The following is a 14,115-nucleotide window of genomic DNA, read 5'->3' as shown; positions in this document are numbered from 1 at the left end:
TGGTCAACTACATGGGAGTCCAGCGACATAGCCATTACACTAACTGCTGGTCCCAAAGAGAGATTTTTGCTATAGGGTGTGTGTGCTTGCCCAGAGAGACAAAAAGCAAGAAATCACCCCTCAAGGGGCATGGCCACACTGCAATACCTTCTCCATTTTCCTCACGGAATCCGGGGCATGCACACATATGTGCCCGGCATGAGATTTAAGCTGCCACATCCGGGACTCAAACCACAGTCAATAATATGGAAGTCCAGCAACGTAACCATTATGCCATCTGCTGGTCCCACTTTTTTTTTTTTTTAATTTGCTAGAGGAAACATGCACTCAACAGAGAGAGGAAGCACCCGCTGAGGGGAATGGCCACATCATAATCCCTTCTCCATTCTCCTGCCAGAATTTTGGGCACACACAGGCAACTGGCATGTTTTTCAAGCCACTGGGTCTTGGACTTAGACCACAAAGCCAGCCATTTGGATTCCACCTGCCCTACTTACCACACAACTCACTGGAGCCCCAAGAAATCTGAATAGGACCAAATAGGCATAGTGTTTCCTTCAACTCTAATTCTTAAACAGGATGGTTGTAACACACTCAACTGTCACAGCTTATCAAGCAGTGCACAAAGGATGGATGCCTGATGGTGTTCAAAACACTGTAACAGTCCTACACTGCCACCTCTGTATTTAACATATGTGAAAATAAACCATTTTGGGACCAGCACTTAGCGTAACGGCTATGTCTCTGAACTCCCATATAGCTGACCACAGTTCAAGTCCCGGATCTGGTGGCTTAAACTCACACCAGGCGCGTGTGCGTGCATGCCCAAGATCCCGAGAGGAGAATGGAGGAGAAGGAATTGCAGCGTGGCCGTCCCCCCGCTGGGGGTTGATTTCTCCCTTTCTGGCTCTCTGTCTCTCTCTGTCTTTCTGGCGAGTGCACGTGCCCTATAGCAAAAACCTCTCTGAAAAATAAATAATTAATTAAATAAACCGTTTGGTTTAAAACACTGGAATTTTTGGTTGTTGTGTGGTAGCCAAATTTAATCAAAATTAATACATTAACTGTGTAATATATTAGATCATCAGAAAAGTCATGACACATTTTTGCATAGAAAAATACATCATGCCTTTCAGATAACATAATATTAACAAGGGAAAATAACAAATTTCTTTAAAAAATGACAGCTACTGAATATAGCTGCCTTTCAACAGCAGAAAAACTCTAATTCTTAGTATATCTAAAATGTGAAAAACAGTTTGAAACAGTGGCTCACAAAAGGTATAATTTGCTTTCTAATGATATACATGAGCATGGTCCCTAATGCATTTTAACCCATATTTTCTTGGATAATTAGTGAGGATAAACATTTTTCTCATTTGCAAAGCATTTATTCAAAGCTTTTGTCCATTTACCTACTAAGTCTTATTCTTTTTCATAGCATTTTGCTTGATCTAGTTATATAGACAATAGTAACCCTCTAGCTAATATATTTGTTGGAAATAATTTCTCGTAATTTTTTGTCATCAAATCTGTTAATCTTTTCCTTTGGGCTTTCTGCAATATGTCTAGATTAGAGTCTAGAGTGATCTGAATGAAGCTTTTCATATACTTAGCAATATACACAAAATTCACCTAAGAATGCATCCACCAGACAGCTGATTCCACGCATGGCACGAAAAAATATTTGAGGCAGATGTTTAAGGCAGGGATACTGATTCAATTCTTGAGGCATTCCGCTCACATTCAAGAATTGTTCCTGAAATTTGGGAGTAGAGCTTATAATGGCTGGGTTACTCAAATCCACAGGATTACTATGAAAAGAGAAAAAAGAATTAATTACACATGTAGAAATTTCTACAGCAATAAAATATATGCACTCTTATTGAATAACAGGGCTGTTTATGCCCATTTCTGTCACTCAGAGAGGAGACTGATCTGTACTGAATGGGCTAGGAACTCAACATCTCTTTACAGAAAATATGCAATACGTTTATATAAATTTACTTTGCCTGTACAGAAAATGAGAATCAAAGTAGGATTAGAAAGTTTTAATCTTTTAAGAGTATACATGGGTATTTCCTCTAGTATTGGAATTAAGCAAGGGAATGGCAAAGTTGTAAATAACCCAACAAGAACTCCGGGGAGAATGCAGTACTTTCATTTTAACATTCCTAATTAAAAAGAAAAAACTATTTGAAAATCAGAATTAATGTTACAATTTTAACACATACATTGTATTCATATGTATGTGTTAAAGCCTTACATTTCAAAATAATGTATTTGGGCTCTAGTTTTATTTTACATACTTCCCATGAAAAAAAGAAATTTAGGTTTCTACTCAGAATGTTGTACCTAGTGTCAATTAGACAGTCTCTTCACTCAAAGTGGTATTGATAATCTATAACCAGTAGGAAGAACTTCCACTAGCTACAAGATGAAAGAACTGGGCTGAAGAATCTGCCCTTTGAAGTCTCTTTTCCTTCCCATCTAAAGACTATGAATTCTGAGTAACTGCAAATGGACCCAGGTGAGTATGTGAGCATGCATGAAAGAGGCTTCTAGTGGCAGCATAATGTGTCCATAAAACTATGTCTATCATACAGGTTAAAGAAAGTAAGAAGTCTCTGGTAGCAGTATCTTCTAAGGATTGTAGTTCATCTGTTCCAAAATTTAGGTTGGAACACTCTAAATCTCAGTCCAACAGAGTTCTGCTAAATTCATGTCTATTAGATATCAAAAACTAGGAAGAGAAAGATTATGCCAGCTTCTCCAAATACAGAGCAGAAATGATTTTTTGTTGGCCTTCAAACATTCAAAGAACAGCTTCAAGAAAATAAAATTTGAAATGAGAATGGGTAATAAAGGAAAACAAACAGATAATAGAAACTGTATCCCTGTAATTTCCAATGTCTTGTATACAGGACACATATGGAGAGCCCATTAAAAATTCAGTTTCCATCTAAATTTACTGAAACAGAATCTCCAGGTGGGACCTGAAGGACAGGTGGTCAAACACAAGTCCAAGGACAAGTATTTGAAGACAATGGTAGTAAGACCAATGAGAAACATTTTGCTTTTCCTGGAAAAACATAAAACACTAACATCCTAGACAAAATTTCAGTACCTGTCTCCCCATCATATTCAGCCCTCTTTTCAGGAAATTTTCATGACCACAAGAGCTTCCTCTGAGTAAGCCTCATGGACCTACTTCCCACCCAACCTTAGCACATTCAGCTCCAAGAGAGTCTATCCAGATATTTGCAAGAGACCTACAAACCAGTATAACCTAATTAACAAAAATAATTTGATCCAAGTTACCACTTTTGAGAATCCAAGCAAAGGAAATGCTCCAGTAAACTGAAAGGGCTAGAGGTGAAATCACACAACATGAAAGCTGTTATACCACTGGGAAGTTATGGAGTTGCATGCATCCCTCTAAGGCAGAGGAAAACAGGAACTCAAAGGAAGCCTGCTGAAGAGAGAATGGTGAGCAGAAAAAGCTCACAGAACATATGTAAACATGTCCTTTACGGCAGCAGTAGTCATCTAGAAGATATAACAGCAGGATAAAAGTTAGCTTTTCACAAAATCAACAATAAAAATCTAGATGATAGATCAACTTGTCTGAAGGCTGCCTTGATCTCTCTCCAACATCAGAATCATTGTTCACTGCTTCTCAGGACCTAGTGAGACTTCTTTTTTCACCTGCATTTGCTGAGGGAGGTTCCTATTCTTCACATCAGAAAGAACCCTGGCTACCTACACAATCAGCTCAACAGAAAAATAAAGCATGACGAGATAAATTAAGAGTGAAGATCAAGAACTATCTCTAAAAAATTCCAATTTTTTAAAAAATGCAGTACTATTCTTAATTTTATTTATATTTAATTCTTTAAAACTGCTTAGGAAACTAGGAGCACAAAAAAGAACATCTACTATCAACCATCAACATCCTATTCAAAATTCCACATATTAGAGGTAATCCAATGAAAATCAGAAAAGGGTGCCAAAACATAACATTTCAATTCAACAGTATTCTAGCAGTTCTGATCAATGCAGTAAAGAAACAAAACAAAAACAAAAACACACACAAATAATTATAATGATGACAATTTTCCAAGCACCTACCATGTTCTAAGCAGTGTACTGTATTACACGGTTTTCTTCTTCAGTTCTTTTTAGGTTTTTATTTGTTTCTTTAGAGCAGAGAGAGAAAGGGACAAGTACCCTTGACGGATCTTTGCCATGCACTTCTCCGCCCACAGCTTTTTAGCCAGCCAGGATCACAGGTGTACCCTGAATATTCAGATCAGCCTAGTATCTGAACCCAGGGCCTCTCACATGGTTCCAGGATCATGCAGCAGCACTCTACTGCCTGAAGAAACACAGCTGGCCCTCTTCTTTAATTTGTGTAAATGAGAACTATTTCTATTTCATAAATTAAAAAGAAACTGAGTCACAGAGAAACTAAATTGTTTACTCAAGTTCACAAAGAAAAAGAATACTAGAACTTAAAACTCAAGTCCAAATTTTTATTTTTGTTTTTTAAGGTTTTTACCATAGGGTATGTTCACTCACGAGAGAGAAAGAGAAAGACAGAGGGGGGGAAATGAGAAATCGCCCCCTAGAGGGGATGGTCATGCCACAATCCCTTCTCCTTCATTCTCCTCCTGGGAATTTGGACACACACACAACGTGCACAGCATGATTTTCAAGCCACTGGGTCCAGGACTCAAACTGCAGCCAGCCATATGGAAATTCAGCACCTTTACCACTGCACCACCTGCTGGCCCCTCAAGTCCAGATTTTACTGCACCAAAGCACTTTTAATTAGTCACCACATACTTGAGTATAAATTACCAGAAAAGAGACATTTCTTATCTGCAGATATGTGTCCATCATATCTAGAAATCTCAGCAGAATCTGTGAAACACTCAGAGCTGTTTTAAATGCCCACACGTAATATGCAAAAAATAAAGTAAAATACGTTCTTTACAGCAGCAGTAGCCATCTAGAAGATATAACAGCAGGATAAAAGTTAGCTTTTCACAACATCAGCAATAAATTCCTAGGAATAATGATAAAGGAAATATGCAGATTTTTATGGAAAAAACTATAAAACACTTTTGTAAGATATGCAAGATTGTGATAAAGAAATGCATGCTCTTACAAAGGCAGATTCAACATAGAGCCTTTCCTCAACATAAATACAGGCTTAATACAATTCCCATCTGCAGCTGAGTCTGGCTAGCTGTTCACCGCTTTCTCTTCTATGTTCTACTGCAATTAACTGTGGCATATGTCTGAGTTCTGGCCAAAGGAAAAAGAATACACGTGATTTACATCACTTTAAGGACTGGCCTACAAAAACCTCCCACACGATTTTCCTCACTTTCTCTTCCCTATCTGCTAGCCAGATACAGAGGCTCCTGTATATAATGAAGAGGCCCTGATGGAGTCACATGTTGAAGACGGCAGAGCCTCTGGCAAGCCTGAGTCCTTGAATGACTAAGTGAGCGGAGCCACTCCCACCCCAGACTTACTTTATAGAAGATCTTCAGGTTCATTCGCTAAAGCAGGATGTGTTCCTTACCCCCATTAATACATAATCCATACGTAAAAGGTTTTATGTGGTTTTTCTCTTTATCAGTATTAATATTTTGTACCTTAACAAACTGATTCTATAATTAATCTGAAATGTTAAACAGTCAAAAAGAAATACCAAAAAAAAAAAAAAAAAAAAAAATCTAGGGTAACAGGTGACACAGTGGATAAGGCACTGAACTCCCACAAGGCCAACCACGGTTTGAGTCCTAGACCAGCAGTTTAAAACTCATTCTGGGTGTGTGTGTGTGTGTCTGTGTGTGTATGCCCAAAATCCTGAGAGGAAAACTGAACAGAAGGGACTGCAGCACAGCCATCCCCTAGGAGGTGATTTCTCGTTTCCTGTCTTTGTCTCTCTGGAGAGCACAAACACCCTATAGCAAAAATCTCTGAAATTAAAAAAAAAAAAATCTAAGAGAAGGAAAAGGGAGAAAAGGCACTAGGCCTACTAAATATTACACAATTAAAATAATTAAAAGTGTGATTCTGGGGACCAGCAGATGGCATAATGGCTACATTGCTGGATTCCCACGTAGTTGACCGTGGTTCAAGTCCTGGACTCTGTGACTTAAAACTCTCACGTCAGGTGCATGTGCGTATGTGCCCAAGATCCTGAGAGGAGAATGGAGGAGAAGGGATTGTGGCATGGCCACCCCCGGGGGGATGATTTCTTGCTTTCTGTCTCTCTCTGTCTTTCTGGCAAGCACACACGCCCTATAGGAGAAACCTCTCCAAATTAAGTAAATCAATAAATTTAAAAATTTAAAAATAAGTAAAGAGATTAATGGAATACTATGTGAATTAAAAGACTGACCCTGGTGTATATAAATCATTAATATCACAAAGGAAATAAAACGAGAAGACATGATAATTATCTATCTAATCAATGAATATAGAAAAACTTTCTAATCCAGAAAAAGACACTACAGATCCTAAATTACTGAAAATTGGAAAATACAAATTACAACTACAGGCTGAGAAGAAATGATAGAAAATGATCAACGTTCCTAAACTGTAAATGGGTCATAAAGAGTAATTTAGAATCACTAATACACTCACCAAAAAAAAAAAAAAAAAGAGATTAGTCAAATCAGAGACAGAAAACGGGCAAGGAAAAAGGTTAAGAATCAGACAGTGTGTAACAGAATAAAAGTTCCACAGAGCACACAGAAGGGACTGGAAAAAGGATAGGGAGGAAGCTATGAAACTGCAATGAACAGAATTATTATGCAGAAAGGAATAACAGGACTTAAAGGAATATTGCTCTGAAAATTTTAGGGTGTGTCTCTGAGAAACTTGTAATAAAGCTATTAGAAGAGGGCCCAAGAGCCAGAATGACCAGTCGGTGCTAGATACAGAGAAAACCAGGCAGTCTCCAATCCTCACAGAATGTGACAAATTCCTGGGAGAGAGATGCAGCCATACCAACAGCCAAAAGAACAAGTGCTATGTGTCTAAGAGGGAATAAGTTCCTAGGCAGTGGGTCCAAGAGCAGCTAAGGAGAGTCTGACCCTGCTGGGACAGAGGATGTGATGTTGTCCAGTCTGACTCCATTTGGTGGACCGTGGCCAGCATCCCCATTATGAATTCTAGCAAGAGAGTTACAGCATGGCTCCTGCCCTAAGACACTTACTGGGTAAAGAGGATGTGAAATAATAAAATGACAGTACCTTAACATATGTAAAAAGCGAAACCATGTCTGGGCAACACACTCATTATCCATTTCTGGAGGGATCAGACTAGCATCTTCATCAGGAACTTTAAATGGAGGAAATGAAGGACCGTATGTAAAGCGCAATAATCTAGAAAATAAATAAATAAACAAACGCATCCACTAAGTCATTAAAGAACAAAAATACACTCAAGCACATAGAAATACACTAAGAGAAAATAAACAGAACATGTACCTCACTGAAGAGAACAAGATATATAAAGACCTGTATTTACAAAATAAAGAGTTCTATTTAAGGTTTTAAAAATTATTTAGAACACTTTATTGAAATAAATAATTTATGTTATATGTTATTTATAGACAAATTATAATTACTGATATAAGTAATAATAATTATATAATCAATCATACAGTAGTAAAAATTATAATATAAATAATAAATTATTTAAGTTGCTTTCAAGACTTATCTCACTGCAAATTCCTTAAATGCATCTATGTTATGACTTATTCATACTGATGACTTCATATGAAGTTTAGAATTGATAGTGATTGATGGTGTACCATAAAGTACCTCAATTCAGGTCAGTAAGTGGCATGGAGGTTAGAGAGGCTGGATCCCACATGGCTGACTTCATGGTTCAAGTCCTGGACCCAGAGGCTTAAAATATGCTGGGTACATGTGTGTGCATGCCCAATATCTTGAGAGGAAAATGGAGAAGGGGTGTGCAATGTGGCCATCCCATCTGGAAGTGATTTTTCTGTCTCCCTTCGGGAAGCACACACACTCCATAGCAAACTAAACAAAAACAAAACAAAACAAAAGTACCTCAATTAACTAATTCAATTACTAATTTAATAGTAATTCCTGTATTAAAACTATTCAAAGCCTTTTGGCTCAATTATTGTGCATCTAAGGAGTACATTTAATAAGATAATCAGAAATATATACAAAGACTGTATATAAAGTATTCATATCAATTTTTTTTTCGTTCAGCTTTTGCTATAGGGTGCATGCACTTGCTGGAGAAAGACAGAGAGAGAGAGGGTAAGTGAGAAATCCCACCCCAGGGGGATGGCTACACCATAATCCCTTCTCCTCCATTCTCCTCTCGGGATTTTGGGCATCCATGTACACACACCAGTGTGATTCTTAAGCCATCAGGTCCAGGACTCGAACCACACAGCCAGTCATGTGGTACCCAGCACTTGCTGGCCCATCAAAATATTTTTAAAGTAAAACACTGGAAGCAACATAAATATCAAAACAAGTAAATTATTAAATGAATTATAGTTCTACTTATACAATGAAAAAGTACGAAGTCTTTAAAAATATGATCCTGAGGGACCAGTAGATGGTGTAATGGTTATGTCGCTGGGAGTCCTAGTTCCAGAGGCTTGAAACTCACACTGGGCACATGTGTGTGTGCCCAAAATCCTAAGGGGAGAATGGAGAAGGGATTGTGGCATATCCATCACCCCTGGGAGGTGATTTCTCATTTTTGTCTCTGTATTTTTCTGGTGAGCACATGCACCCTATAGGAAAAATGTCTCTAAATTAAAAAATAATAATAATAAATAAAATAAAATAAAATAAATTTAAAAATGCAATCTTGAGAACTACTTAAGAATGAATAAAATGAGAAAGAATGAAAAAAGTGTATACAACTGAGGCCAGCAGGCGGTGCAGTGGTTCAGGTGTTGGACTCCCACACGGCCCACGGTAGTTTAAGTCCCAACCTGGTGGTTTGAAAATCACACTGAGCACATATGAGCGTGTGCCCAAAATTCCAGGAGGAAAGTGAAAAAGAAGGTATTGCAGTGTTGCAGTGTGGCCGTCCCCCCAGGGGGTGATTTCTCACTTTTCCTATCTCTCTCTCTCTCTCTCTTCGGTGAGTGCATGTGCCCCAAAAACCTCTTAAAAAAAAAAAAAAGTGTATGTAATTAAAGTGACACAAATCAGACTTTAAAAGAAAAAAAAATACATAGTGATATTCTATACAATAATATCAACCCCTTGGTTTAAGGGGTTGGCTCTGTGGCGCAGCCAAAATGCATTGCTCAAGGGAAGTTACATCCCACGTGGCAACTGTGGCCCAAATTTCCAGCCCAGTTAGCCTGAAACACATCAGGTGTATGTGTCAATTGCCCAGGATCTGATGGCTGGACAAATTGAAGGATATCATAGCATGACCATACCCTGTGGAGGGTGCCCACCTCTATCTTTCTCTTTCTCTCTCTCTCTCATATATATATATAGATATATATATTTTTTTTATATTTTTATATCTATATATATTTTTTTCTCTCTCTCTTTTGCTCCTTCTCTCCTTTTTCTCTCACTCATCTCTCTTCCTCTTCCTCCTCTCCTCCCTCTCTTACCTACCTTTCTCTCATGCACATAAACATTCTATCATGAATACAATTAAAAAGAATTTTTTTTTTTTGGTTTGTTAAAAATGGAAACAAGGGACCAACTGAACACCCGTGTAGTCAACTGCAGTTCAAGTCCCAGACTCAGTGACTTAAAACTCACGCAAGGCATGTGTGCATGCATGCCCAAGATCCCGGGAGGAAAATGGAAAAGGGACTGCGGCGTGGCCATCCACCCTGGGGGGTGATTTCTCACTTTCTGTCTCTCTGTCTCTGTCGTTCTAGGGAACACATGTGCCCTATAGCAAAAAAAAAAACTCCAAAAAACAAGGAAACTAAATGGGGACCAGCAGATGGTAATGATTATATCACTGGATTCCCACATGGCCTACCACAGTTCAAGTCCTGGACTCAGATGCTTCAAACTAATGCTGGGTGCGTGCATGCGTGCACAAAATCCCAAGAGGAAAAATGGAGGAGAAGGGATTGCAGTGTAGCCAACCCCTCCGGGGGGCTGATTTCTTGCTTTGTCTCTCTATCTCTCCGGCGAGCGCACATGACCTATGGCAAAAAAAAACAAACAAACAAACAAAAAAAACCCACCTCTAAAAAAAAGGAAACAAATGAAAAAAATATTAAAATGTTAACTCTAGAGGATTAGTAGGTGGCACAGAGGTTAAGTCGCTGGATTCCACATGGCTGACTCCTCCATTTCAGTCCCAGACCCAGCAGCTAGAAAATCATGGCAGGAGCATGTGTGTTTATGCCCAAAATCCAGAGAGGAGGATGGAGAAGAGACTGTGGCATGGCCATTCCCTGGGAGGTGATTTCTCACTTTCCCTGTCTCTCTGTCAAGTGCACTTGCCCTATAACAACCATGGTGGGCCATGTAGGAGTCCAGCACCTTAACCGCTATACTATCTGCTGGCCCCACAGTAATTATACTTTACAAAGAGGAACCAGCAGATGGTGTAGCAGTTACATCGCTGGACTCCCAAGTGGCCAACCACAGTTCAAGGGCTAGAGGACTGAAGGGGATCACAGTGAGACCAAGTCCTGAGCAAAGTTCATCCCTACCTCCTTCCCCTTCTCTCTCCCTTTGGTACATGTGCGCACACACATACTTTGATGTGAATAAAGAAAAAAAGTGGCTTGATTCTATACCAAAAGTATAATATAAACCAGCCCAGAAAGACACAGCAAGGTAAAGCTGCCCAAGGGGGCATGGAGAGAAGGCAGCGAGTCAGTGGTGATAACTTACCTGGAGGTAAGTGCACAGATGACTTTGCTCCACTGCTCCACCACTGCTGGGTGGTGCCTCCAGTTAGCCACCATCTCCTTGGCTGTCTTCCAGTAGGGAGGTGTTGGAAAGCACCGAGTACAAGCTAGTAACCACACCTCAAAGAGAACACCAATCAACTTCTCCGCTAGGTTCTCAGCAATGCCACCTTACCAACAAAATGAAAACATATCTTTGGCATATTATTTTCAAAACAGAACCTTTAGTTCACCAATTTGGGAGAATTAGTAAAAATAAAAAAAACTGAATAACTACAACATTAAGTTTTGATTTTGGAACCATTTGACAGTAAAAATGAGAAGTGATTCATGATTGTTTGTGAAGGAAATCATGACTATACTAACATATTATTACTTTGAAAGTTTTCAAGTTGCCCTGATCAGTTTTTATTGAAGATCTCAACCTTCCAGTAATGGGGATGGGACAAGATGGGAGAAGAGAGAGTCTGAGTACCTACTATAAGTAACAACTACTGAGTCCATTTCTATGCCAACTAGTTCATACACAAAACCTCACACAAACATCACATTAATTCTCCAGGATAGGTATTTATAATAATACTTATCAACAATTGTTGGGACCAACAGATGGTGCAATGGTTATGTCACTGGAATCCCACATGGTCAACCAGGGTTCGAGTCCCAGACCCAGCAGCTTCAAACTCATGCCAGGTGCATGTGCATGTGTGCTCAAAATCCCGAGAGGTGAATGGAGGAGAAAGGACTGTGGTGTGGCCATCCTCCCAAGGGGTGATGTCTCGCTTTACGTCTCTCTGGTGAGCGCACATGCCCTATAGCAAAAAGCTCTCTAATAAATAAATAAAATAACAATTGTTAAATTATATCTATTTTGGAGATGAGAAAACTTAAGTTTCTGGAAGTTTAGGTAACTTGTCTAAGTTCTCTACGCCAATAAGTGAAGAAATCAGAACAAATAACCAGGACTGTCATCTCCCACCTTTGCCATAAAATGTTCTAGGTGTTCTGGGCCATAGCCTAGCTGTTAAGGAAGCCAGATCTCATATAGCTGGCCATGAGGTTCAAATCCCACCTTTTGTGGCTTGAAAAAAAATCCCAGACACATGTGCATGCATGCCCAAAATCCCAACTGGACAGAGAAATGGAGGCAGGATTACAGTGTGACTAAGTCCCATTAAAGGGTGCTTTCTCCCTCTTTCTGTCTCTCTGGCAAGTGCATGTCCCCTCTGGTAATCAATAAGAAAGAAAAAAAAAAGGGCCAACGGGTAGCATGGAGGTTAAAGCAGCTAGATCCTGGACCTGGCAGCTTAAAAACCATGCCAGACGTGTGTGTATGCATGCCTCCTCAAAATCTCAAGAGAAGGACGGACAAGAAGGGAACAACACAGCCATCCTCCCTGGGGCATGATTTCTCACTTTCTCTCTATTTTTCTTTCTCTAGTGAGCACAAATGCCCTATAATAAACTTAAGGGGAGGGGGGGGGATCCAGATGTTCAGAAGCCACTCTTCAAGGGAAAGACAGACAAATGTTTTGACATTTACAAAAGGACTGGTGCTGGAAGGACAGAGCCTTCACTGTGAAAACACAGCTATTCCTCTTTTGTGTTCTGGAGCTAGGAAGAACAGCAGCCGACTTTACTCTGCATAACTTGAGAAGGCCAAGTTTGGACTAGTAGGATGTTATAAGGATGCATATTTCAAATGAGCAAAATCAAAGTTTTAACAACAAAGAGCCCAAAAAGAGGATGGGTTGCCTGCCTCATGTTGCTGAGACCCCTGGCTAGGGTAGTGAGTAGTAGATGGAATACTCCTACTAGAGTAGAAGGTCTGAATTTCAGTGTGGGGTCCCTTTCCACACTAAAATTTCATAATTCCTTTCAGATATTTCCCTGGACACTGTATCTGTGTAATAAGGGTACACAGATGAACAGTAACAAAGGAACTCAGACCACGGTACAGTATATACTGTACTACGTCATACAAAGCAGGGGTTTACTTTCCTGAAGTCTTAAGAAACTGGAGGCTTTTTATTGACCACCTAATTAAAGGCATACTTTCTGAGAAAACACTTAAAAGTGGGGGTTTGGGGGTCTCATTTGCAGAACAAAATCTTCTCTGTCAGGACCAACAGATGGCGTAACTGTTATGTTGCTAGATTCCCATGTAGTTAACCACAGTTCAACCCCTGGATGCAGCTGCTTAAACTCACGCCAGGTGTGCGTACATGTGTGTCCAAGATCCCAAGAGGAGAATGCAGCATGGCCAACCCCGAGGTGGGGGGTGGGGGTGATTTCTTACTTTCTGTCTCTCTGGCGAGTTTATGTGCCCTATAGCAAAAATCTCTTTAAAAAATTCTTTTTCTGTCACTATTAAATTTTTAGAAGATGTTGCCAACTACTTTGTAATCAGGAATATTACTAGAGGTCCTAATTTAACTAGTTGGTTGTATCTTATACAGGTTCTATCCTACTATACTTAACAAGTTACTATTCTTGTCATTATCTCACAGGTATAACTCACTGAGTCCCTCTGTACTTAGTAAAATCATCACTGAAGGTAAAATAACTTCATTAGTGCTAAAGTCATAATGCTACCTTTGAGGGTTTCCATTCTAACTTTCCAGTCTAACCTGGGTTCATCATCTGTCATGGTAAAAGATAAATCCCCAATGAGTTTATCACTTACTGAGTTTAAAGAAAAACTGTATTTGGAAAGTGCCCTTAAATTAGAAACAAACAAACAAACAAACAAACCTTGGACAGTTGGTGGGGCCAGAAGTATGTCATTAATCTGCAGAAGAAATAACAGTAAGACTTCCCAGGTTTCTCGCGCCATGATGGATGACTCCCGGGCAAGTTTCTGAATGGCTCTCAGGACCTGTAAGCATAGTCGGATCTGACTGGAGCCCTGTTCCTGTCTGAAGAAGACAGACAGGTATCACTGACAAGCCTGAAAGAAAGTCAGCAACAGTCTAATGACAGGTATATTAAGGAAACAGCAAACAGCAGTCAAATGAAGCCCCTGAATAGCACCAACAAACAGGGTTAGGCACACACTCTTCAGTTTAAAGCTGCTTCTTCCCTCTTACACCAGAGTTGTAAATCCATCTCACCTATGAGAATCTGGAGAGCTTTTGAGAGAAAAAGTGCAGCACTAGAATGTAAACTTCAGAACAGAGTTAAAAAGG

General features: G+C 39.5%; 1 protein-coding gene across 2 annotated transcripts in view; it reads right to left on the bottom strand.

The window, feature by feature from the left end:
- The window catches only part of RALGAPB (Ral GTPase activating protein non-catalytic subunit beta), a 111,022-nt gene that overhangs the window by 68,274 nt on the left and 28,633 nt on the right, over positions 1 to 14,115 (bottom strand). For both annotated transcript variants that reach the window (XM_006144130.2, XM_014586154.1), the window contains exons 4-7: positions 13,682 to 13,845; positions 10,911 to 11,097; positions 7,278 to 7,409; positions 1,636 to 1,814 (exon numbers count right to left, since the gene is read on the bottom strand). In XM_006144130.2, coding sequence (XP_006144192.1) covers positions 1,636 to 1,814; positions 7,278 to 7,409; positions 10,911 to 11,097; positions 13,682 to 13,845 — 662 coding nt within the window. The remainder of the gene's footprint in view (positions 1 to 1,635; positions 1,815 to 7,277; positions 7,410 to 10,910; positions 11,098 to 13,681; positions 13,846 to 14,115) is intronic.

Source organism: Tupaia chinensis, unplaced genomic scaffold (assembly GCF_000334495.1).
Source record: "Tupaia chinensis unplaced genomic scaffold, TupChi_1.0 Scaffold000115_1, whole genome shotgun sequence".
NCBI classification, from domain to species: Eukaryota; Metazoa; Chordata; class Mammalia; order Scandentia; family Tupaiidae; genus Tupaia; species Tupaia belangeri.
This window is presented reverse-complemented; position numbering and strand designations above follow the sequence as displayed.